We start from the raw sequence: 26,097 nt of genomic DNA on the forward strand, positions 1-26,097 counted from the left end.
TCATGTCTCCAATAAGTTTATTTTCGACTAATCATTATACCGAAGTTTATGAAATTAGAAGATAATCCCTCCGTACTCATAAAAAAAGTCGTTTAGGACAATATTTAAATCAAACCTTGGGAATATAAATCATGAATAATTCTCAAGTTGTTGAGTTTGAAAATGTAAAAATTATATAAATAGATTTGTCTTGAAAAATACTTTCATACTTTTATAAAAGCATATACATATATCACTTTTCAATAAATATTTTTATATAATCAAAGAAGCCAAAATTGTGTTTTTGAGACCGTGTCGCTGTCCAAAACGATTTTCTTTACGAGTGCGAAGTGAGTAACTGTTTTCAAAAGTAGCTAAAGAGATGAATAATTACATTAGGATTTTTATAAAGTGAGAATATTAATATTTTTACCAACATGTGTGAAATTGGTGAAAAATATTTTTAACAGAAGGGACAGAGTTTATGAAATTTACGCGATGAACATTTATGTGAGACTGGTGAAGCGGGCCCACACTGTCAGGATTGCCTCCCCGGTGCATGCACACATCCTCCCACTCTGCCGCCAACCTACCCCACAGGGGGAGGGAGGGAGGGAGGTGGGCCACCCCACGATCGACGGCTGCCCGTCCTCCCACTCACGTCACGTCCCAATCTCCGCGCCCCCGCCGCGTAATCCCGCGTCCCTCCCTCCCGCTTCTGCTACGCTAAACCCACCCGAGTGGCTTCCTTCGGTAATTAACCCCCAACTCCACGCCCCCATTAACAACTAACCCCCCACCCCCGCGCGTACGTTTTGCAGTCTAACCCCTCGGAAACTTCCTTTCCTTTCCTTCCTCCCACGCTTCTTCTTCTTCTTCTTCTTCTTCTTCCCTTTCCCCAACCTCGCCGTCCTTCGCTTGCTCACGCGGCCTTCTCCGATCGCGGCGGCGGCGGCGGAGGAGGAGGAGTACGGGGAGGGGCGTAGCGAGGATCGAGCGGAGACGTGGTTGACGAGATGAAGAATCTGTTCAAGAGTAAGATCAAGTGGCAGCACCGGTCGAACGACCCCGCGTCGTCGCAGGGGCAGGGGCTGCCGCAGCAGACGCCGCCGTCGCCATCGCCGGCGAGCTCCCCGTCGGGGGGGGCGCCTGCGCTATCCGTGTCAACGGTATCGTCGTCGTCCCCTTCCGCCGCCGCGACGCCGACGGGGGCTGCTGCGGCGGGGGCGGGAGGTGGGGGTGGGGGAACGGGTGGGGAGGATTACATGTTGTCGGAGGAGGAGTTCCAGATGCAGCTGGCGATGGCGCTGTCGGCGTCCAACAGCGAGTGCGTGGGCGACCTGGACGGGGAGCAGATCAGGAAGGCCAAGCTGATAAGCCTCGGCAGGGGCGACCGCTTCGCCGCCGTCCGGGACGACGAGCAAACCGCGGATGCCCTCTCCCGCCGCTACCGGGTGAGTCGCCATGACCAAGGATTCGATTCGAGATGGATTATATATGCTAAACTATGCAACCGTGTGACTAGTGAGATTTTAGTTTGCATTGCCATACAACAGTAGACTTATTGCGGGGGAAGGATTGTTTTACATGTTATGATTACCAGTTACTACTATAATCCATGCTACCATTGTTCTCGTCGAATTCAAATTCAACCAATGGATTGGATAGTAGCTTCCGTGGCTATGTCTAGACCATGTAAATGTGAATCTTCACCTTGGAATGGAAAATCACACATAGAATAGGGAAGGGCTCCTATCTAGCAGCTACATGTATTCATTCCTGTGGACTGGAATTACCTCCTTTGGTCTCTTCCAGGTTCCCGGTGATCAACCCATTAAAACAATTGTATTAATAAAATACTTCTACAATATACGTTGCCATGTTTTTGCTGGTGCATTGCGATAGAATCCTACAGATCAGAGTCTTGCATTGGATATTGCCCAGGAATAAAGGACTATTGTTTCTGTGGACGGCGGGGAAGTAGATGATATTACAAGGCAGCGAGATTTTCTAGACTGGAGGTTCTTTTGCGGGCAATTGTAGCTTTGTAGCTTGTTGGTTACATCAATCTATGTCTTTTACATGTTGGGTTGATTCCATTCTGTTACTTAGTGAGTGATATTTCATATTTGTAGATATTTTGCTTGGTAGATCACTTTTTTCCTTCCATGATGTGTCAATTAAGCTCAAATATGGGGATGATAAGTATATTTGCTTGCTGGATTGTCTGACATTCTATCACTGTGCTTCTATTCTGACTTTCAGGACTACAACTTTCTTGATTACCATGAGAAAGTTATTGATGGCTTCTATGACATTTTTGGCCCCTCTATGGAATCATCAAAGCAAGGGAAGATGCCATCACTAGCAGATCTTCAAACGGGCATAGGCGACCTGGGTTTTGAAGTCATCGTAATCAATCGTGCCATTGATACCACCTTACAGGAGATGGAACAAGTTGCACAATGTATCCTGCTTGACTTTCCTGTTGCAAATATTGCAGCCTTAGTTCAAAGAATAGCCGAGCTTGTTACAGATCACATGGGTGGACCTGTGAAAGATGCAAATGACATGCTCACTAGATGGCTAGAGAAAAGCACTGAGCTAAGAACCTCACTACACACAAGTTTGTTGCCTATTGGCTGCATCAAGATAGGTCTGTCTCGTCACCGTGCCCTACTTTTCAAGGTCAGTTCTCTCTCAGAAAATCCTCAATATATTGAATGTTATGAATTATGGCACTCGCCTTCTAATAACGGTGGCAGGGCTTCTCCCTGCTGAGCTAAAAGAGGATTTGAGGCTTAGGGCTAACTTTAGAGATTCATTGATTGATTGATAATAGAGTACGTGGGGGTCCCTTTATAGGGAGGACATACTAGACACATAAGGAACTAAATCTCTAGTATTATATAAACCAATCCAATCTCTATCTCTAACTTTCTAATAAACTTCATCTCTTTCCTAACTAGATAATCTCCTATATTTATATGATTTATTCCTAATTTATCATGCCCAAACTGCTGCATGGGCCTATGCTCATACATTGAATGTAAGCACTAGATTTCTTCATTTGTCCAACATATATAGATGTCCGCTTATGGCTACTGTATATCTTCGTGCAGATTCTCGCTGATAGTGTTGGCATTCCTTGCAAGCTTGTCAAAGGGAGTAATTATACTGGTGATGATGATGATGCTATCAACATAATAAAGATGAATGAAAGGTATTGATGTATTTGATCATTGCTGTTTCTCTGGGGGAAAACTATAGTAAAAAAACCCGGACCGGTGGGTGACCTGGCCGACCTTCTGGTTCACCGGTCTGACCGGTGGCTCGGATGGTTGAACCACGGTTCACATGTGTACATGTATATTGTTATTCCCTCCTACTCACATATGGTGCAATAGCATAAGGGTTAGGCCATCCTTCCGTGAGCACACTGCCCAGGGTTCGATTCCCACCAAATGCGCAACTCCTTGCCAATTTTGCGGAAAAAAAGGGGACAGCCACAGCAAGCATTGATGAAATGGGCCTCAGGCAGCCCATTTATGGCCCATTTGCAGGTTGACCTGTCCAACCAGTATCGGTTTAATGTCCGGTTCGCCTAAGAACCGGCCGGTTCAGCCGGTTCAAAGCGGTTTGAATGCATGTCCGGTCTTTGAAGCAAACCGAACCGTGCTAAGGTCTGGTTCCCATTTTTTTCCAGTCGAACCGCCGGTCCGGTCTGGTTTTTTCTACTATGGGGAAAACAATCCAAATACATTATTTATTTATTCGTCTGCTACCTTTGTTTCAAATATATTTTTAAATAATTTGGTATTGCTGCCTTACATTTTCTAAGTGGGTTTATGTGCTGTTTTTGCAGGGAGTTTTTGGTTGATCTCATGGCTGCTCCCGGTACTCTTATTCCATCAGATGTCTTAAGTTGGAAGGGCAACTCATTAAATTCTAATGCAAGACTCACCCAGAATCCATTGGCTGGGTCATCAAGTACAACTGATTCTAATCTCAGTGCCAATGCATTACCACCCGGACATAAAGGTGGCCAACTGCCTTTATTTAGCAGTGGCGATTGGATATCGGCCAGTCAATCTGGATATGAAAAAGATGGAGCCACCACATCTTCACAGGCCTCTTCAAGTGGCACAACATCTGTTGCTGCTGGAAGCGCTTTTGATAGTTCTTGGACATTAGTTTCTCATGGACAATCAGATGATCCATCAACCTCTGCTGGTATGTCAGCACAGCAGAAAGTTATACTTCCAGGTGGAGAACATCCATGGAATGAGAATATAAATGCACGAAATGAGAATATAAAACTTGTTTCAGATTTACAAGGGAATTCAGAGTCCATCAACTTATTTGCCGACCTTAATCCTTTTGGGGGTAGGGAGCCCAAAAGGACTTCAGTGCCATTAAATGGGCCAGATAATAGAAATAATGAGTTGCAAAGACGCAGAGAGAATGTAGTCCCTAGCACACGAAGACCCCAGCAGCGATTAGTTATGAAAAACTGGTCTCCTTACAATGATGTTTCCAACAACAAGCAGTACAATTATGTTGAGGATTCATTTGCACGTAGAAATATTGGTGATAATGCTGCATCATCATCTCAGGTGCCACGGCCATCTGCAAAAAATACTAATCTTAATGTTGGAGTGCGCACTGATACACCATACATGGCAGCTCATAATTATGATAATAGTATGGCTGGTTCCTCTGCAATGAAGATGACTTCTACAGCTGGGATTGGGAAGGTTCCTGATAAGGTTCTGTACGGTGATTTGGACAAGGGCCTTACTAATTCTAGACTGGGGGATCAACCACCGATAGAAAGACATAAATGGGGCAATTCTGTAGAAGGAAGGATTCCAACAGGCACAGTTCACAATCAAGCAAAAGAACACAAGGAGAACTTCGATGGAAAGCAAGACAATAAGAAGTTACATCCTGATCCAAAGAAATCCCCACTTGACAGATTCATGGACACATCAATGCCATCAAGGAACCCTGAATCCGTTTCACCATCCTTTGCTAGGTCACACAAGCTAGACACCATGTTCGACGATGTGTCTGAATGTGAAATTCATTGGGAAGATCTTGTGATTGGTGAAAGGATTGGCTTAGGTATTTTTCCTCAACTAAGATTTTGACATGATCCTTGCTTCTCTATACATTAACAAGTTGAACCGACAAATCTTTAACAATATGTCAAACTATATTATTATAGCTCAGCCATGTGTAAACTCATTGCACTATCTGATGCCAATTTGTTGCACAAACTTGAACCAACTTCTTCCTCCTCCCAACAGGTTCATATGGAGAGGTGTACCGTGCTGATTGGAATGGAACAGTAAGAAACTGTTTGCTTTTATTTCCATATTGTGCCATAGAAACATTCTTCCCAGAGGTTAAATTCTTTATTGTTTTGCTTCTGTCAAAAAACTTTTTTGTTTATTTGCAGGAAGTAGCTGTCAAGAAATTCTTGGATCAAGATTTCTATGGTGATGCTTTGGATGAATTCCGGAGTGAAGTAGGTGAAACTATATATATTTTATATATCTTAGAGCTTTACTGGCTATAGCGTGGATTCATTTATTTGTCATTTTTAATTGATTTTTGCTGCAATGTTTTGATTTGCCATATACTTTCTTTTTACAAGGTGAGGATTATGCGTCGACTGCGTCATCCAAATATTGTTCTCTTCATGGGTGCTGTTACTCGTCCTCCAAACTTATCTATTGTATCTGAGTATCTTCCAAGGTATAACAATTTTCTACTGTTGTTTGCTTGTGAAGATCTTTTGGTGTTTATGATAAAGTATCATGGTGTAGATAAACATAGAAAACATTCTATCTGGAAGGACCACAAAGAAAAGCTCTCTCAACAACTTAGCTTTAGAATGGAACATAACACTGGAGGTTCAACATGCTGTAGTTGAAATACCTGTCTTTAATGATTTACTTGTGCATGGGAGGTGGCATACTGGCATCTATCTATAGTAGTTATATTATAGTGCAACTCATGCTCTATAGTTATTGTACTGGTCATGTTCGACGAATTGATGGCTCACCCTTGACTACTCTCCTGTCCTTGGCAGGGGAAGCTTATATAAGATCCTTCACCGTCCTAATTGCCAAATTGACGAGAAGCGTAGAATTAAAATGGCCCTTGATGTGGTAAGTATTTTCTGTATTTTCTATATTTTCTTGGCATGTTTGTTTATTTTTGTATCTGCTTGAGAAAATGGTTGCTTTCTCTTAAAAGGCCAAAGGAATGAATTGCCTCCATATTAGTGTACCAACAATTGTTCATCGGGATCTTAAATCACCAAACTTGCTGGTTGACAACAACTGGAATGTGAAGGTACTGTGCTCTTTTTACCTTTACATTCATTCAGTCATAAGTATTTATGAGCGTGCTGATCGATTGGCTCACCAATGATGTGAAATAGGTTTGTGATTTTGGACTTTCACGCTTGAAGCACAGTACATTCTTATCATCCAAATCCACTGCTGGAACTGTAAGTACTAAACCGGACCATAGTAGGATGAGTTCTCTCCTTCTTTGATCATCACTAAACATTTACTATTTCTGTTTTCGATATCTCACCAGCCGGAGTGGATGGCACCTGAGGTCTTGCGGAATGAACAATCAAATGAAAAGTAAGTTATTCCTCGATGGCTTTTGTTTCAATAACTATTAGCTTTTGCCCTAGCTTGTTCAATTTATTTTTTCATTCTGGGCATACCATTCAAAGTTGTTCAGCATTACAGAAGAAATTATGTTTATCTTCCAGTCTCTACTCGTAGAAATGGAACACCCATCTCCCTCACAAACCTTTCAGCTTTCCTTGTTTGATTGGTGTGGCAGTAATCTCACTCAGACATCACCTGAAATTTCTGCAGGTGCGATGTTTACAGCTTTGGTGTCATCTTGTGGGAATTAGCAACACTTAGGATGCCATGGAGTGGAATGAATCCAATGCAAGTTGTTGGGGCAGTCGGTTTCCAGGACAAGCGGCTCGATATTCCCAAGGAAATTGATCCTCTAGTTGCAAGGATCATATGGGAATGCTGGCAGAAGTGAGTGTTTAGAAACAAACCTATTTTATGTTGCATCAATAAAGTACTCTCTTCCAACTATCAATTGTGTTGCTAGATCCGAGCTAATATTTGGTTTTTAAACCTCAGGGATCCAAATTTGCGGCCCTCGTTTGCACAGTTAACCAGTGCTTTGAAGACTGTCCAAAGGCTAGTAACCCCTTCTCACCAGGAGTCCCAGAGCCCTCCTGTGCCTCAAGAAATATGGGTGAATTCTTCCACCCCTTGATGTTGAGGGGCATTCCACTCTCAAATTGTGAGTAATTATTGATGATTGTTGCTGTTAAGTTTGTTCAAGTCTGCAAATGTGGGCGCACTGTAGATTCTAGCGCCCCTAATGGTAGACATCCCTGCTGCCGCGACAAAAGAACCCAGCAGTAGAGTATGTATAGAGACTATAGTCATCGACCAAAACGATGACCCGAAGAAGAAATCCAGTCTGTGGCATCTCATTTTTCATGTTCCCAGTTTGCCTTTGTAAAACCTTTTGGATTCGAGCCCTCTGGAAGGCAGTGAGAGCTCGTGGCGTTGGATTAAGAAGGATCTGTGTCTGACTGTGTTTACAAGTGGATTGGATAATTGTTGCTGCAGAACATGACATCTTGGAAGTTAAAAATGTTGTAATATGCAATTTTTTTAAACTTGCAATTCGAATGCAGTATATGAACATGATGGTAACAGTACTCCAGCAGACCAGCACATTCATTTCGTTAATTATAGCTGTAACACTCGATAAAAACAACTTATCGGTAAATTTTTTTTTCTGTTATTAGCGACTAAAAGCTAATACAGGAAAATAAACTATTATGAAAAACCTTAAAATCAACTTTAAAACTAAGTTTATTTTTTTTCTACGCTTGAATGTCATCGAACGGCTAGGATCGATTTGAGGGTTGATCGAACGGAGCAGGTAGGACCGTGAGCTTAGCACATCAAACCAAAAAAAAATCAAACCATTGCCGTACCTGACCTGACGGTAAGACCTGTTGACTGTTGTAGTTCACGGCCCAGTGGCATCCCCCGAAATTATTCGCAACTCCCGAGCCCACTCTTCCCACTTCCCTAGTACTATCACACACACCAACCAACCCCACCACGCGTCCTGCATAATCACCGTCCGTTCCCGCCGGCCGCCCAGATCCAACGGCTCACATCCCATCCCCCATACCCAAAGGCACGTGACGTGGACCGGACGCGTCCGGCTCTCTCTTAAACCTGGCTTTGCGCCGTCCCGTTTCAAGTCCGTAGTTGATTAGTACTAGTTCGACCTGTAGTTTCGCCCTTTCCCCCTTCTTCCACCATCCACTAACCCCCATCTCAACGCAAACCACCCTCTCCGCCGCGCGCGCGAGGCAGATCTCGACGGGGAGCGCAGCCGCCGCCGCCAGGTCCCGCCCCGATCGCCCCCGCCTCGTCCCCACGGTCCCGTGGATACCTCTCTCTCTCTCTCTCTCTCTCTCTCTCTCTCGGATCGGTGCGATTGCCTTTCTTTTTGCGCGGCGGGGATCGGTGAGTTTGGGAGCTGTGTGTTTCGAGGTTTCTGATTTGAGGCGGGGTTTTTTTTTTTTTTTTGATATTGGATGGCGGCGCGATTCGTGGATGCAGGGTGTGTTTTGGGGACGGTGAAGGAGAGGCAAGTGTGGAGGCGAATCGAATCGATCTGATTAGGAGACCTGCCATTTCTGTGCTTGATTTTGTTTCGATCTGCTCCTTGGGCTGTAGATCTGGAAGGTAACTAACTGTAGATCGATGAAATGGGCATATTTTGCTCGTTTATATTACTGTTTTCGCATTAGAGCTGCATTTGCTGTGTAATATAATTGTTGCTGATAGTTCCGAGATCAAAATCGCTTGTTTTGAGGTGTTCGCGTTTGATTTGTTTGGTACTAGGGCTTCGTGGGATCTGCTGCTCGAGCTTCGTGAGTTGCACAGGAAAGTCTTGGGCTTTTGCGCTCAGCTCCACCACCTTCACCTGTTCCTCGGGCCATGGCTGCTCTCGTCATCTCGAAGCAGCGCAGTCACCAGCAGCAGTCATCCGATCGCCGGAGGAAGCCATCGTCGCACTTCGCGTCACCCCAGTCCATGCGTGGCTTCAATGCTGTCAACTGCCGAGCCTTCCACTCCAGCGTCAGCATTGGCATCCTGCCATCCCCGCCTCCACCCCCAGCGCGCACCTACTCCTCCCCGGAGCCGAAGACGCCCAAGTCGCAGCCACACCACGGGAAGAAGCGGAGCAGGGCAATATCTATAAGCCCTTCAACGTCTCCGCCATCCCGGCCTGAGCTCTGGGCTGGCCCCGCTTTCTCAAACTCTCCGCCTCCCAGCTCGCTGCCGATACCCAAGTTCTCACTCCACCAGAAGCGCAGTGTTTCACTCGAGTTGCCACCTGCTGGCCGATCAGATGATGTGGTGGTGCCTTTGCATGCTAAGTCAGCGCCTTCGTCGCCAACCGCAGGCTCAGGTGTCAGCTTCTTTAGTGATAGTGATACTGCTATCGCGACTGAGAATCTGAGGAGAATCCTCCACCTGAAAATCGCTGATCACTGAATGGATGATGGGCAGGTCCTTGTACATAGGCTATCTGCAAACTAACCTTGGTAGTGTGTATAGAGTAACCGAGAATGGCCATCTTTCACCTGGATGGTGGTTCTGCATAGTTCATCAACAGGAGGTACTTCAGGCAGGCAAAGCACCTCAAGTATGCATGGCAGCGTGAAACTGCGGTGAATGACTTGGTGGTGAGACTGTTGGTTGTCTGGATGAGAGCACAGCAGTTTCTGGGTAGCCTTTGTAGCTTGTGGTCACCTCTATGTTACTAATGTTCTTTCAGCCTTTTGGGTATTCCTTCTTTAGGTTTTAGATCACCATTATCCATGGTCTCACATCATTAACCTTTAGTCGTAGTCTGTCCTTGTTCCTGGTAGTTCATGCCTGGCAGGGTATGATAGTGTCTTAGTACTGTTCAAATGCTTAGATGTCTGCATCTGATTATCTGGCAGCTATCCATGTGTGAAATATCTGTAGGATAGCAATATCTTGCAGTGCATGCATTTTGCTTCACCTTGTAGACATTCCTTGGTTCCTCTGGCTCACTCTACTCTTGCTTCTGGTGTTCTGCAAGGAACATTATGATCTCTCCTTGATGTCTCTTCTGTTTTTTGGAAGGAAGAGGCGCAGTGGGATTTCATGAAGCTCCAATCTTCCATGTTCTTGCTCCATATGACACTACTAATTTTATCCATGCACCTTTCCTTTTCTTTAGTTTGTTCCATAGCTACCATGTGAGACCTCTCCTATCTTTCTTTCATGCCTCTACCACTAGAATTGCGTCTAGTAGTGCTATGCCTTTTTTAGGGCACCATCAATAATTCCTAGTCCTTGTTTATGTCCAAGAAACGTATTTGGAGTTCTACTCTCTTCTATATGATGGACAAGCCAGACTTCAGAGACCTTTGAGCATGCAGACCCAAATACGGTAACTATCTTCTGTTTGTTGTGTTACTCTTATGCAGCTGATCTCTTTGGCTAATGCTAATGTGATCCTGTGCTGTGGTGCTACAGGTTTGCTTATCACAGTGCGCTTCATGGTATTCATCCCTGGAGCTCGTAGCCACCATCAAGTTTGAATAATCTTCGTAGTCGACGGGCAGCACACATATGCTAGAACGTCAATTCAGTGTAGTGCCTGCTTGGCTAGTTGTACCTGGTACTGTTTTTGTTATAACATTTTGTCGATGTCTTGATACATTAGCGTAGTGTCTATTTGGGCTGGCAGTGTAGTACCTGCCTGGCTATTTGTATCAGCTTGCTTAATACTTAAAAGTAGACCTTTTTCCACTGCCTTCCGAGGTTTTATGATATATTTGGATGTTAATGTTGTAGCACTTAACTTCTTATATGTGCAATGTGAACTGCTTTTCACCAGTTGATGTGGTCTTGATGATTGATGAGTGACCAGGTTATTATATACTTGCTGAAGAGTTACTCCTGAACAGAATTAACGTGAACTGTTTAATTTCCTGCCTTAGTTTCATGGGACTTGCTTTATCTTGAATTTGACATGTCAACCTCATTGCATACTCCTGATCATATTCGTTCTGCGTTTGTGCTGGGTTGATCGTGTAACATGGTTTCATGCTTCTGGAGACTTTGCTGCACGCAAAATTGTCAATATATCCTAGAGGGAAGTTAACTTTTATACACACCCAAATTTTACTTGCAACCTTCTGGGTCATCCCAGATTGATGTTCCATGGCTAATATCCATGTACGAGAATGCCATCTCATGTTGATAAGAATAAGATGAACAGTCTGAATTATGTACATCACATCTCTTGAGATTGATGAGGGTGAATTGTGTATCCCATGACAGCAAGCTAACAACCAGGAATCTTTCTCCGATTCTCTTAGCTGATCATTTTGTTTTGGATCATGCGTCAACCGCACGGGATGGCATATCATGAGATGCTGGAACTTGAACCAAATTGTAGCCTCGTCCTTTTCTTTTTTGAGAACTAGTAGTCTCATCCTATTATAACATTTTGCCTAGTGTACAGTACAAGCCCTGTTCGAAGCGGACGAATTTCAAACAAAATGTACAACGATCATCAGGAAATTCCGAGCTCATGAAGAAAAAAAACCCATAAGAGACGGGGAAATGCTTCTACTTTGCATTGCTTCGTCTCAATTTGAAGGTTCATGCTGGCAACATTTCACGTGAAAACTCTTAAGCATAAAGCACCTATCTCGACGATTGGTTGCTAGCTTCAAGAACTGAGCCAAAAGAGCAGAACTTTCTGTGATTTCAGAGAGAAATGGCAATTCGTTGCAAGACATAGAACAATGAGTACTTGATCACATTTTCGATCACATCCTCTAAACGAAGAGTTCTACATCAACCCTCTACTAATCCTCCACCGTGCAAGTTCTATCCACTTCCAGTTTTGCTCCATCATCAGCAAAAAATAACCTTCAACTGCTAGCTCAGGCAGGACTGAGTCAATCTAGCTAGATTATTACACTAATTACATTTTACTTGAATGAACTCTAGCTCAGAGATACTGACGACCTGCTCATGTCTTCTTGCTCAGAACTCGATTACAAGATGAAGATGAAGAAGAAGATGATGATAATGTTGATGATCAATTGCCGGTAAAACATCACGCATTGACGCAAATGCAAGTGCAATGTCAATATGTGTCATCACTTTGATCGCCGGCGGAGCAGCATCTGGCGCATGCCGTCGGCTACCCGGAAGGCCGGGTTCTTCCTGCACTTGCCGCAGAAGGACATGTGATCCCTCAGAGCCTCCTCCATTCCGCCGCCGCCTCTGTTCCTCCCAAGCTTGGCCGCCTCGTCCCTCACCGCCTCCGAGCAGAGGCCGCACAGCCACCGCCCGCCGAAGTCGGCCTTCACGCCGAGGATGTACCCCCTGGTGTACTCCTCCCTCAGCTCGCAGCACTCGCACTCCGCTGACTCCACCTCCATTGCCGATAATTCAGAGAAGAGATGAGCTCTCTCTCTCTCTCTCTCTCTCTCTCTCTCTCTCTCTCTCTCAACTTCTGTTCTGAAATGAAATGCTGGCACGGCATGTTAGTTTATAGGCTTTACCTGAGCTTAGCTCTGGGGCTATGGCTGTGGCTGTACTCCGAGAGACTCATCGGTTGTCCATATTCCCTAATAAGTTAAAACATTAATTTATAGGTAAATTTTTTATATATTTGTTCATAGCAATTTACAAGCCAATACTTAAAAAGAAATTTACGTTGAAAATATCTTAAAATCAGATTCGGAAATTTAAATTTTGGCTTTTGCTTTGGTTTATCAGGCCAACCGATGGGGCTTTGAATCTGTAACAGTGATGCATCATCCAAGTGGAAAGTGTCATTATTCAGTAGTGGTCTAATTAGCTCTGGGCCTCTGGCTCTAGTACTGTGCCATTTGCTCATGGAAAGTGACACCTAACTCTGCCTTGGCTTGATTTGGAACCTGAACATTCTTGCTAATCTTGCTCGGTTTTGGAAATTCTTGCATGATTCCAAATTTGCAGATTTACAGTTGGCCCTGAGAAGTTTTGCGGCCTAATTTTATTTAGATTATTGAGCGGATTATACTCTATTGTAGTGATAAAATGAATATTTTTAAGAAACAAACTTAACAAAAAGCTTAAATTAAGCGATCTAAGCAATGCAATACAAGGACTTTTTTTTAAAGAAAACATATTTTTTGAAGCATGGAACAAATAATCTGTTTCAATAATCCGGTAAATAAAATCAAAAGAATATGGCTGTAGTTACTTGACCTCCTTGATATGCATGTTTTTAAGCTTACACGACTGATTTGTCAAACTGAAGTTGCTGAAGTACTCACCTAAACCTTTGGCTTAGAAATCACAATGAGTAGTTTTCTGACGACAGGGTAGTTTACCAGATTTTTTTTAATATTTTGTTTGTTGTTAAGTAATCTTAATATGAATGTTTGAAGTTGTATAAGAAACTGTTGGAACAGAATTCCAGCACCAAGTGGGTAGGAAGACATAATCAACAAAGATTTCTTCCCGATTCTTGTTCTCTTCATGTTTCATAAAGCTTGAGCAGGGACCATGCAGAACAACGTAGTTGCTATCGTTTTTGGACCACCAAGAACAAACACTTTTTGGCCCCCTTCTGCTGGATTCCAGCCGCTGTTCATAACACGACACACCTGGCCTTGTCGGATCGGTTGTTACTTGGTTTGAATCATGCTCATAACCTGTGAAAAAATTATGACGAAAACACATCTGATTTTGCCTCTTAACCGGGTTTTCGTCGACAAGATCAGTTCATCTTGGACTTAAATGAGCTAATTATTCATTATCCAAAACAGAGGCCAAGACAACTCAGGTTGTCTCAGGTTTCATTTTTCTACATCAATGTAGGACCCTAGTACCCTACCATCTGTTCCAAATGCTAGAATACACAGCTCTTGGGGAGCTTGGTTGGACAGCCTAACCTAACTGCAGAAGAAACTCTACTGCATCAAGTAGTTTCAAAGTGTGTATAATGGATATCTGTACTAATTGATTAGCTGCAAAGGTTGGTGATACTTATTGGTCCAAGTATGCAAATCCCTTCTTTGGTGTCATTTTGTACAGCTGGGTTGATTCAGCATCCCCAATGGAGAATGGCAACACCAGCTGTCAATTTGATGGTCTCTGGACATGCTTGACACCACTGTTTGTTTGTCCCAAGATCACAGGGCAATGGTACACTGGTAACACGAAGAAGTGCAATGGGAGAATGGAGCACACAAAGAAAGCTTGTCTTCTTTTCTTCTCTACGTGTAGAGGGCAGTTTACTGCTTTCGATCTACTTTTGATAGCCAACATGAAAGCTAAACACAACAGAAACGAGTGTAATGAGAGCACACCACATCAATTTAGTTTTTTTTTTTTAAAAAAAAATGAACCTCATTGATTTTAAACTTTAAAACTAAACCCCCGATAAACTTATTTTTAAATTTGAAACTTTTTGACCACATGGCAGGACAATGTTGCCACGCTAGTAATGTTATCCTGGCCGAAAAGTTTAAATTTGGAAACAAGTTTTTAGAGAGTTTGTTTTTAAAATAAAAATAAAAAGGTTGATAAATAAAAAAAAAAATCTCAACTCAGAGCTTCATTCTGCTCATTGTAGCATTGCAGTGTGCCAGAGTAAGCAGCATGCTTGATACTGACAAAACAACAAACTTGATAAAAGGAAGAGGTGGGTGTGCAAGAAACTGAAGAACAACTGAAAGAGGAACAAGAACAAGAAGGGAAGGACCTCAAGTTGCAAGGTTTCATTGCTGAAGGCCCCACCTTTGGTATGCCCTTTGTGAGTAAGCTTTACTAAATCACAACACCATAGATGCTTGATGCTCTTAGTCTCTTTACAATTATGAGTCTGTCGGAAGACTAATAATCAACTACCTCAATGATTCTTCACAAATGTCTGTTACCCTTCATCCATCAGAAACTAGATTAGCACCAATTCCTACCAGATACTGATTGCTCTCCAATCTTCCCACATGATCACCACATGCACTTGTCCTACTACTATCTCCATTCTGTCCAACTAGTCATTCAAATGTAACAGGAAAAAAAGGACGAAAAATTCGTCGATGAATTCTTTATCCCACAAATCTTAAATACTTTTATCTACGTTCTAAAAAGTATTAACCGCATGTATTCTAAGCCATGGCACATAATCAGCACAGGCTGCAACCTGAGACAGGGTAAATACACTCATGATAACAGCAAGTGAGGATGCTATATATATTGCCATAGCTAGCAAGATAATCAGTTTCGGAGTTTTCACAGGAACATATTTGTTCCCGTATACTCAAACACCAGGTAGATAATGGCATCAAGAAATCCAAGGGAAGGCTACAGACTGCAGACAGAAGAATGGGACTGAGGGTGAGCTGAAAGCCTTTCAAGGAAAGGCTACAGAGTGCCTGAATGTTAGTCCTTACAAGGTTGATATCGATTTATTCGACCAGATGCACCTAGGTAAATACTTTCTTGTGGAAAAAAAAAATAAGGCGGCCACTCACCGGGCCGATCAATCATCCCATCCTGTTGCAGGGATATTTGAAACATCACACCATTCAGGAGGAAAGGAGTACTTCGCTGCATACGCATCTTGGAGTTTGTTGTCCTTGGCTGGACATTGCTCAGGCTGTACGCCATCTTGCTCAACATGTTCCTCTTCCTCAGCCTTCTGCTTCAGCATGAACTCAGGAGAGTCTGCTTCAGCAGCACTGCTACATGGCTGGTGCTCCTCATTCAGCGTCTTCTCAGACCATTCCACTTCATTTTCAGTGGAGGGCAAACCATTTACATGTTCGGAACCAGAGTCGTGTGGGTCTTGCTTGTAGCTGTAGTTAGCAGATGACTCTTGTTGTTGGTTGTAACCCCACCTAGCAGGTTCGTCTTGGCTGTCACGAAATCCAGAGACTTGGGTCTCTTCTGGTGGTGGAAGTGGGCATCCTTGGTAAGAACCATTGTCTGCACAATACCTCAGGAGCCTATCCCAATGCCGATCCTACAGTGAGGCTTGTCAGTTTGCAAAGAAAAGCAAGGAGTGATTGCATTATGTAAGCAAGACATCATGATCAAACTTAAAAAGCCATAAATATGCGGTGCGCAAACACACCTTAGTGATAATGTGAGGGTTTCCTACGATAATTAGCAAAGATTTGGCACGAGTGATTGCAACATTGAACCTTCTGTGATTGCTTAAGAATCCCAGGTTGAAGAATTTGTCAAACTCATTATGCTTTACTGTAGACCTGACTGTGGAGATGATTATTATTTCCCTTTCCTGACCCTGGAATTGTTCGACACTTCCCACTTTCAAGTCAGGCATTTCAAATGTCTCAAGTGCCTTCTTTATCTTGACAACTTGTTGTCGATATGGAGTAATGACTCCTATGTCAGCTTCACGAACATCACCACCCCTTGTCAGATTCCTAATGATATTTACTACTTTACTAGCTTCAATCCTATTAAACCATGAAGGATTATTTCCTTCTCTCTCATCACATCCCTGAATGCCAACAAAAAGAACAGGGAACGACTTGTTAGGAAGATCAATGCTGTCATAAATAGATGACACTTCATCTTCTTTACAGGCAATTAATTCTCCCCCATAGAAAAGTTCTGATGGTAATTCCAGGATTGCTGGATGGCATCGATAATTCCTCACTAGCTTTGTCACATAGTTAGGATCCCCTGTGCTGTACTGCTCGTATTCAAAGAGCAGCCTTTGCAGATACGATTTCCCCAAACCATCCTTCTCTGCTTGTTTACAATAAACCACTGGCCCTAATTGCATGGGATCACCTGCTAACACAACCACAGTGTCTCTTCCACACAAACCCGACAAAGGAACCATAGCCTCTGGTTCAGAGGCTTGACCAGCCTCATCCAAAAAAATGTGTGTGAAATGCCCCCGACGAATGCCTTCAGACTGCAGCATCGATGAACTCATGTAGGTTGATATAACTATCTTGTACCGCAATAGTGCTTGCAATGGAGGACACTTGAACACCATATCTTGAAAGAAGCAAAATCGAATAAAATCAGGATCGACATCCTCATATTGACGGCTGGCAGCATTTAGCCTAAATATGTCACTTGGTCGAATCAGATAGCTAGCCTGAAGAAGCTTTGCCAATACATGGTCAGCAGCACTATTAGAAGCAGCACATATGAGGACATTTGCCCTCCTCTTGGCTGTATAAAGCTGCAAAATAGACTCCACAAGGGTCATGGTCTTCCCAGTTCCTGGAGGTCCGTATATCACGTATGGCGCAACCCCTCGGCAGCCAAGTATTGTTGCAACTGCATCAGCTTGCTCAGTGTTTATATGTGGATTTAGAGGTTTAAACGGCCCCTTCTTCACACTTCCGGAGGATGATCGACAGGGAAATAGAATGTCAGGTCCCAAAAGTTCTGCATCATGGATAGCCTTGTAAAGCCTTCTCATGTTCAGTCTATTATATGTGAAACTAACATCGTACTGATTCCTGTCACGGTGAGCAAGGTGGAACTGATTATCAAATTTCAAAAATATCTCATCCGCTTCAACCTTGTGAATGAAACCCTGGAGGAGAAGCAAACAAATCATTACTAATTGATAGCAGTTAGAATTTTGATTCTTCACTTCATCTTTAAGAATGCCCAAGAAATATTTGAATGTCTACGAAAGAACATGAACCTGATAAGGCCGAGCATCACTTCCAGCATGTCTGACAAATATAAAATCTCCATGGACTAGTGAAGGCCTTTTCTCGGCCAAGCCAGGGACCTCAAGTGACAAAAATTCGAGACCCCTCCTCCTCATTAAGATACGCTCCATGTCATATGATCTCATCTCCTCCTGCGAGTGGCGCACTGAAGTTAGCAAAGCAGGAAAAACATAAAATTTAAGACTACTACAGGTGTTGAAATACCTCCAAATTTATCTCTTCCATGACTAAAAGAGTGCTAAAGAATTTTGCATAGTTTGTCATGTTCAGCTCTTCAGATAGGACATCAGGTCTCTGTTTACTTTGAATGAGTTCGCGGATGTCTGCAGGTATTGCAAACTGAGGGAGTTTGAACTTGAATCCTTGACTATGCTGCTGTGTTGGTCGACAACCTGGCACAAATGAACTGCACTCAAACTTCTTCTTCTGAGTGTGTTTCCTGGAATAGGGTTTGTCAGAAAATAAAGCCTGGGAAACATTATCATCGGCCAATAGAAAAGCCACACGCTCGATTTTCTCATCACCGATATCAACATGGACGATTGATGTATGCAAACCAATGTCTTTTGGCGTACAGGAGAGCCAAATTGTAAGGGTTTGTCCAGGCTGGAGTGTACGATCTTCCACAGAAGTCAAACCAAGAAAATTCCTCTTTGCTTCCTCATCAGTATCATTCAGTGGTGGTTTCATCATAGAAAGCACATAACTGTCTTCTGGATTGGAAGAAAATATTCTCACACTCCACAAATTCACGGGTTCAGAAGAGGTATTTTCTATGCTAATGGTGTCGGCAGATGTTTCTCCAACAAGGACAGATTTTGGTTTGCCGTCGATGAAAGGGAAAGGAACCGTGACAACCACAGGGGCATCTTCGAGTGAATAATCTTGAATAGAGCCATCATTCTGATAGTCCATGAACTCTACATCTGGTTTCTCGCCAGCCACAGAGAATTCATCATCTGAATAGTTCCTAACATAAGTGCCCATCTTGAATCCTGACATAAAAAAAAATGTTTGGGAAAATTAGTACCAGTTTTAATATGAAAACATAATCACTCGATGTAACTCTGAAATGAGAAGAGCCAATTTAGACAATGTGAAATATGCTGTCCACCATCAAACATATGAACTGGTAGCAGTTTAGCACAACCGAAAATCAAATTAACTGTAATAATCTTATCTTAAATCGAAAGGAGCATAAAATACTTAAGAAAATCAGGACTTCTTTTTCGTTAACATGGGACATGGGGGGCTTTGCGGAATAAACAGAACAGTTGTACATAATAAGGTTAGGGATTAACGCAAAAAATTGGAGGAAGAATCGCGTGGGTAGTGACTGTAGAGGGATGAGAAAGAGGAAGCGCGTAAACGATGGATGCTCACCGCGATATTCGTCGGACGACGAACGACGGCGCCCCCACCCCTCGCTCGCGGGATGGATGGGGGGGATCTCTTGCTCGCTCGCTCGCTAAACCCTACTGCATCCCACGGCGCAATCAAACCAAAACCACGAACGAAATCAGGGGGGAAAACACAGAAACAACTCGCAATGCCGCGGAATTATCAACAGAAGAAGACGAAGAAGGAGGCAAATCACCCAGTTCGTCCTGAGAAGCCCAGCCGCCGATCGATCGGCGAGGGTTTGAGGCGGAGAGGTTTTGCGAGGGGAGGAGGATGAGAAGTTGATGGCTTCAATTGCAAATTTGCAGAAATTCAGAAGGCCACAGGAGATAGTAATATCATGGAAGGAAGAAGTGGCATTCATGAGTTGTTTGTTCTGTACAAGCTGCAACTCTTCTCTCTCTGAACTTTGGAATCTTGGATGTGAATGAATCTCTGCGCCTTTTTTGGACCACCTGTTGAACCGGGCCAAAGAGAAAAAAGTTGGATGATTTGACATTATTCACTTTTGATTATGTGAAGTATTAAAGTGAAAAATCGCATATGAAAGAAACCATGTGAGTTAATGACAATTGGCGTGTCAAATAATAAGCCTTATTTTGTAAAGTGTAAATATATATTAAGCGAGCGAGTTCAACTGGTTAGGTTCCTTGTGACGTAATCAGCCAACCTAGACATAAGTTATGGTTTTGACACAGTTTCTCGCATTTAGAGAAACGTCTATGATGATTTCGTTAATCTTAAAATAAATGATGATATAGGTTTTCAAGAGTGCTCACGAAATTAGGATGCGCAGGGTTGAATGTTCATCAAACGGCTAAGACGGAAAAAATGCTGTTAGATGCACCGGCATGATTAGTGCCCCCTTCATCTTTTGGTGGGGTTTCTGACTTTCTGTTTGATGGTTCCTTTTCCGTGCAATATCATGCCAAACTTTGGCCATCAGATTGGCGACAAATGCATTTGCCAAATTATTATCCCTCAATTAATACTGGTAATAATAAAATGAAAGTAAACCCTTGCTAACAAAGTTTATCCTGTTAAATGCAATTCACGACTCAGATTTGAATGCAAGTATTGAAGATACAATTACCTTTCGGTAGGTAAGATACTAAATCTTGCAAGTACACGGGTGAATAATTGTAAATGATTTCGCAACAAATGTAGACGATTTCGAACTACCTTCCACTGTCACAAACCATTCATATCCCCTTTGATGTTTTGGTCCCCATCGCAACAATTTTATCTGCCCACCTACACCATATTTGCCAGGATTTGGAGATAGAAACATGAATTGCAAATCAAAAACTCCGAAAATTTGTTACGGCTAAAGCGCTTGGTACGTTACGTGCGCCGCCTAGCGGCCCACGGCCCATTGAGGCACGGGCCAAATCATCCGCGATCCGTTCAACGGCCCGTGAGGCCGTGCATCACGCGGACCGCATGCACGCGCATGGGCCCAAAAGATTCTCCGCGACGCGTGCTTTGCATTGCGTAGCACGGGCTTTCGCTGGGCCGCGGCGCGACCGCGAGGAGGCCGTTTTTCGTGTGAACCCCCCTACCAAGGAATTTTTTCGTGTGACACAATTTTTTTTTCAAAAAAAAAGTAAAAGTGAATTTCAGAAGAAAGACGTATTTTACGGTCAAAATTATAAAAACCATGAGTATTTTGGATTTTGACCTATAACCAGTATTTTTTAAGAAAACACAGTACAGACGCTGGCACTCATATAAACATATATATGAACACTCGTATCAAGTTTAGAACTTGTCTAAGGGTTTCATAGAGCCCCACCATGTTCAAATATTAAGAATTAAGGAAATCACTTATATTGAGAAGTTATCTTTTTTTACAAAAAATATATACACCCTATAAGATGAAAAATTCAAGTAAATGCACTGTGCGCGCTGCACGTCAATAATTAAAAAAAATATAAAACACTTCACAATACGAGTAGGGGTATAATGCATGTGTTTTTTTTTCAAACTTTCTGCAATTTACTCAAATGCTTACTACAGTCTACAGGTAGCGGCCTTTGGCCTTTGGAAGATGTGACTGTTCGATCGTGTTACTACATATCTTTGTTGATTATATAATTGGCGAGTCGATAGTTCACTTGTTCACTTGCGTCTTGCCGTGTTTAGTTCCAAAGTTTTTCTTCAAACTTTCAATTTTTTTATCACATCAGAACTTTACTACACACAAACTTTTAACTTTTCTGTCACATCGTTTCCAATTTCAACTAAACTTCTAATTTTGGTATGAATTAAACGCGCGGCCTTGCTCATTCCCTCGTGCTACACGGTCTCTTTTCTCTTTTGCGACAGTGATATAAACAGTGTCACGTACAGTAGTACTGAAGCTGGAAAATTCTCAGCCACTGTAGATGCTAGCTTACAGTTTCAGTAAACTTTTTATGAACGAACGGTATACGTGACTCGTCACTCACGCATATATACGTACTCACCCATACCTATCTAAGTGATAGGAGTAGATTGGTTGACACCGACCGATCGAGCTAGCTAGAGTGTCGGTCGACACGACCCCAGCTTGCTCTCTGCTGCAGCTCGAGCATATATACCATATGCCATATGTCATGCAACTCTACACGCATATATATATATATATATATATATATATATATATATATATATATATATATATATATATATATATATATATATATATATATATATATATATATATATATATATATCATAACCGGTACAAAAACACTGCTCGTGCTCGATCGATCGAAACTGCATGAAATACCGATGTATATATGCGACTGCACAACGACTAGCTCCTGTCGGTTGTCGAAAACCGACCAATAACTTTCTAAAAATACTAGCTAGAATCTACAGCGTATTAATTAATTATCGACTTAATGGTATGGATAAATTAAATATTTGAAAAATAAACTTAACATGTACACTTAGTTTGTCCCAATAAAAAGTGCAATTCTAACGTTTAAAAGATAAATTAGGAAGGAAGAAAAATTACCCATTTGATCATGGTGTTTGGGAGTGGGAGGGTCATTGGTGGTAAGTTGAGAATAAATTTAAATGATGAGTGGTTAGAGGGGAAATCAGTTCTCTAGAATTGTATTCTTTTTGCTAGAATTGCTATAGGAAGGAGTAAGTAAGAAGAAGTGGTTTAAATAATGCGGTAGAAAATGCTTTAAAAAAATATGTTTATAGACCTAGAGGAAAGATATATTCATAAGGTTACATTTCTTGTTGCTTTCAAACGTTCGCAATCTTCTTAATTTGCTTGGCAGTCCGATTGCTAAGAAAATATTCTCTTATGAGCAATTTTATGGTCCTTAAGGAGGTACCATGAGGTACCACTTTTTTCTATTATAAATTTGGTACCTCTTGTTACATTTTACACTAAATTTTTGGTACCTCATGGTACCTCCTCAAGGACCGTATAATTGCTCTTCTCTTATGGTTAGCAGCCAAGAAATCTGAATATCCCTGACTTTCTAAACTTGACGGTCCGTCGACGGAATAATGAACCTTGGCAGTTTTCATGCTATACTTGGTGGTTTTTGACCGCCAAGAAAATTACGGATTTGATAAAGTAGCTAGAAAAAAAAAAGAACCATGGTAATTATGTGAGTGATTTTGTTGTTCTTAAGTAAGTATCGTTAGTGTTATCTTATTTTCTAACATAAAATTTGGTATCTTTAATATTGTGAGGTATGTAAATCTACACTAAAAATTTTTTAAGTACCTTTTGATATCTCTTCAAGTACTATAAAATTTCTCAAACTTATGTATACAACATATATGCATATTCTTTGTCTACACTGTACCGCTGTACACACCATTTACGCAAGCTGCATGCATTACAGTTGCACAATGTGTGTACTACTGTACTGTGTAGTGCATCGCATTGCCTGTGTTGGAGTCAGAACTCGTCGCATACATATGTATGCACTATGCACGCATGAAACTATGCAAGAGATCGAGAGGATATACTGTACTGTAGTACACGTACCATAGTTCGATTCGATCGTTCTTCATTCTGACAGCTTCCGAGCCACGCAAAAAGATGGGCATTTCCAAAGGAAAAGGGCAGCATGTGTATAGGCTTCTCGATCGATCGTCTTCTTCGGTTGCTCTCATTTCCAATCCAAGGTCTTTTCCGCGGCTTTCGAAGCGAAAGCTAAGCCTGATCGATGATGTGTTGGTTGCTTCCAGCTTCCTTGCTCCAGATGCTCCTACTCGTCTATCCATCGGTACATTTTTTTAGAAAATGCATGCTATCCATCGGTAATTTCCGACAGATTAATTGTTTGCTTGAAAGATAGTTTAGTACTTTAGTGGTTAGGGTGTGTTTAGTTCACGTCAAAATTGGAAGTTCGCCCTTGTTTAGTTTCAAACTTTTTCTTCAAACTTCCAACTTTTCCATCACATCAAAACTTTTCTATACACATAAACTTCCAACTTTTTTCTTTAAACTTTCAATTTTAGTCAAACTTCCAATTTTAGCGTGGAACTAAACACATATTGAAATTGTAACGATTTGACGAAAAAGTTTAAAGTTTGTGTATGTAAAAAAGTTTTGATGTGATGAAAAAGTTGGAAACTAAACCAGGCCTTAATTACAGCGTATGCATATATGTACCCTTTCTGTCTCAGACAGCAAAAGACAATTTTCTGAAAATTAATTTAGAAAAAAAATATTTTTTTTAGGATGGAGGGAGTACTTGCCTAACTTCGGACTTAACTTAAAGTAGAATTTTGTGGTTATGACTTATATATGAACGACGATGCTATGGTAACAACTTTAAAGAAAAAAATGAAATTGATTGAAGTAGTATTATTCTCACGTTCTCCTTTTTTTTTATTAATGTGGAACCAAGACTACTCCACATCTTCTTTTTTTTTTTTTGGCGAGGACACATCAAATTTTATATACTAATCGTTAACTCATACATTGTACCGGTTTATATGATTGGCGCAATATAAAAAGTTTAATACGTGCTTCATACGTTGCTTGTTTCTAATTGTAATAAGTTAGATTTGGAAAAGTCCACATCTGCTACGACTAGCTAATTATTACTTTTAAAATTAATTTAATAGTCAAGATATATGGATATAGCTTCATTTTTTATTAATTTTGAATTTACATTTGTTAATGAAATTTGGAGAAAAAAAAACCTGAAGACTCCATGATATTTACAATTGCCTATTTCATCTAACATGAATTCTTAATACGGCGTATACGATAATACAATCTATTTAATTAAAGTCCATATGTTTATGGGTAACATATGTATGATAGCTTTTAAAGTGCATAATTAGTATAAAGGTAAAGATTACCAACTTTTTTACTACTCCATGTGCGTGGTAATTTTTAGCATTATCTTCAACCACTTTGTATCATTATCTCACGTTGAAGCATTGCAGTAAAAACACCAGCCATTGCTTCTATGGCAAGTATGGTAGTGAGACATGCCTGGTCAGGCCCCTCAACCTCCTAACTTTGATGCTATTCTCCATGCATATATATCCATTCTTTTGCATGATATGATAATAGTACTTACCTTTAGGTACCTGTTTCCTCCATGCATGCAAAAGATTGTTAAATGGAAAAGTGCAGCATTGTCCATTTGCAGGGAGGAGAGTGATCATTCATTATCCCCCTGGCAGCAATCTACTCATATTATTTTGTTCCCATCGAGTTTCAGTGATGAATGCATATCAGAATGATGTCAAACCAGATAACAATTTCAAGAGGAAACTAATTAAGCCTAGCTCAATCACTGCACTTTAAAAGCTAACAAACATATCTCTGAAAAAGTTCAGGTAATTTTCTCTTAATCTAACTTGATAATTGATAAAGGAGGTTGATCGATCATGCCTATGTGATGGTCGCATCGTTTCGCTTATTCGTGGAATAAGCAAAACGACATATTTTACAAACGAAAAGTAATTTGTGAATAAAACTTTTATATATATGTTCTTAACGATCTAAAAGCAAAGGCTGAAAAATAAACTTCGGTGAAAAACTTTAAAATCAGCTTTAAATTTAAGGCTAAAAATTTAAATTTTAGCTGATAAGTTGTATAAGCATAAGCGAAAAAAGGTGAGATCGTGACTCTATCCAATCATTAGCAGGGACATAGATAATCATCAATAATTACTAGAAAGATTGATGAATCTTGACAGCTGCGCATGCACTTACTACTTGCTGCGTCGGTAAGATGATAAGATGGGTCTGGCCCCATGCGAAAACGTGGCTCCTTGGCCTTGGCTGTTTCGCCATGAATTCTTCGCTTTGAGTTTGAGAGAGCTTGGGGTTCTCGAAGAAGCCATGTCGTTCGATCAGCCGTCGCGTCTTCTCACGCAATACGCTTTTCTTTCTCCCAATCACTTCAGTGTCCAAAGGGTGCAATGCAATGCGATGCCATGCCCGGTTTGCTCCATACGCACTGAGATTCTTCATCCCGATCAGTTCACTCGCGGACCCATTGTTTCGCTTACGACATATTTATAAATAAAACATAATTTATGAATAAAACTTTTATATATATGTTTTTAGAGATCTAAAAGTAAATGCTGAGAAATAAACTTCGATAGAAAAACCTTAAAATCAGCTCCAAATTTAAGATTAAAAATTCAAATTTTAGCCGATAAGTATAAGCATAAGCGAAAAGATGAGGCCCCATCGTTGTGTACGTACGTACTCCTATCTCCTTGTATATACAGATCAGTTAATTGATTTATTTGCGGGAAATTAAATACCTCTGTTTACTAAAAAGAAGAAGGGCATGTTTACTTTGATGCCAAAAAAAACCTTACCAAATTTTGGCAACTTGCCAAAATTT

At 41.5% G+C, this 26,097-nt stretch overlaps 4 protein-coding genes across 8 annotated transcripts; 2 read left to right on the forward strand and 2 right to left on the reverse strand.

Moving 5' to 3' along the window:
• Positions 1–834: 834 nt before the first annotated feature.
• Positions 835–7,765, forward strand: LOC127766712 (serine/threonine-protein kinase EDR1-like). Its single transcript, XM_052291836.1, has 13 exons — positions 835–1,433; positions 2,245–2,667; positions 3,102–3,202; positions 3,845–5,106; positions 5,292–5,332; positions 5,444–5,512; positions 5,642–5,742; positions 6,080–6,158; positions 6,247–6,345; positions 6,434–6,502; positions 6,595–6,644; positions 6,888–7,064; positions 7,173–7,765. The coding sequence occupies exons 1-13, from the start codon at positions 996–998 to the stop codon at positions 7,309–7,311; spliced, it is 3,048 nt and encodes a 1,015-aa protein (XP_052147796.1). The 5' UTR covers positions 835–995; the 3' UTR covers positions 7,312–7,765.
• A 569-nt stretch (positions 7,766–8,334) lies between these two features.
• LOC127768958 (proline-rich receptor-like protein kinase PERK10) lies at positions 8,335–11,006 on the forward strand. Of its 4 annotated transcripts, none has more exons than XM_052294628.1 (4): positions 8,336–8,591; positions 8,688–8,813; positions 8,973–10,557; positions 10,644–11,006. In XM_052294628.1, the coding sequence occupies exon 3, from the start codon at positions 9,069–9,071 to the stop codon at positions 9,627–9,629; it is 561 nt and encodes a 186-aa protein (XP_052150588.1). In that variant the 5' UTR covers positions 8,336–8,591; positions 8,688–8,813; positions 8,973–9,068; the 3' UTR covers positions 9,630–10,557; positions 10,644–11,006. The 4 variants fall into 4 exon arrangements, with proteins under 4 accessions (XP_052150591.1, XP_052150588.1, XP_052150590.1 ...); XM_052294630.1 differs by having other exon boundaries at positions 8,337–8,470; XM_052294631.1 differs by lacking the exon at positions 8,688–8,813 and having other exon boundaries at positions 8,335–8,470.
• Positions 11,007–11,326: 320 nt separating this feature from the next.
• LOC127768960 (uncharacterized) lies at positions 11,327–12,629 on the reverse strand. Its single transcript, XM_052294632.1, has one exon. It carries the CDS (start codon positions 12,566–12,568, stop codon positions 12,284–12,286), a length of 285 nt encoding a protein of 94 aa, XP_052150592.1. The 5' UTR covers positions 12,569–12,629; the 3' UTR covers positions 11,327–12,283.
• A 2,721-nt stretch (positions 12,630–15,350) lies between these two features.
• Positions 15,351–19,673, reverse strand: LOC127768957 (probable RNA helicase SDE3). 2 transcript variants are annotated; one of them, XM_052294627.1, is made up of 6 exons: positions 19,452–19,673; positions 19,238–19,332; positions 18,059–18,849; positions 17,824–17,985; positions 16,258–17,709; positions 15,351–16,146 (listed from the first exon to the last, which is right to left on the reverse strand). In XM_052294627.1, the coding sequence occupies exons 3-6, from the start codon at positions 18,839–18,841 to the stop codon at positions 15,664–15,666; spliced, it is 2,880 nt and encodes a 959-aa protein (XP_052150587.1). In that variant the 5' UTR covers positions 18,842–18,849; positions 19,238–19,332; positions 19,452–19,673; the 3' UTR covers positions 15,351–15,663. The 2 variants fall into 2 exon arrangements, with proteins under 2 accessions (XP_052150587.1, XP_052150586.1); XM_052294626.1 differs by having other exon boundaries at positions 19,238–19,673.
• Between the last annotated feature and the right edge of the window lie 6,424 nt (positions 19,674–26,097).

This window comes from Oryza glaberrima, chromosome 3, assembly GCF_000147395.1.
Source record: "Oryza glaberrima chromosome 3, OglaRS2, whole genome shotgun sequence".
NCBI lineage: Eukaryota > Viridiplantae > Streptophyta > Magnoliopsida > Poales > Poaceae > Oryza > Oryza glaberrima.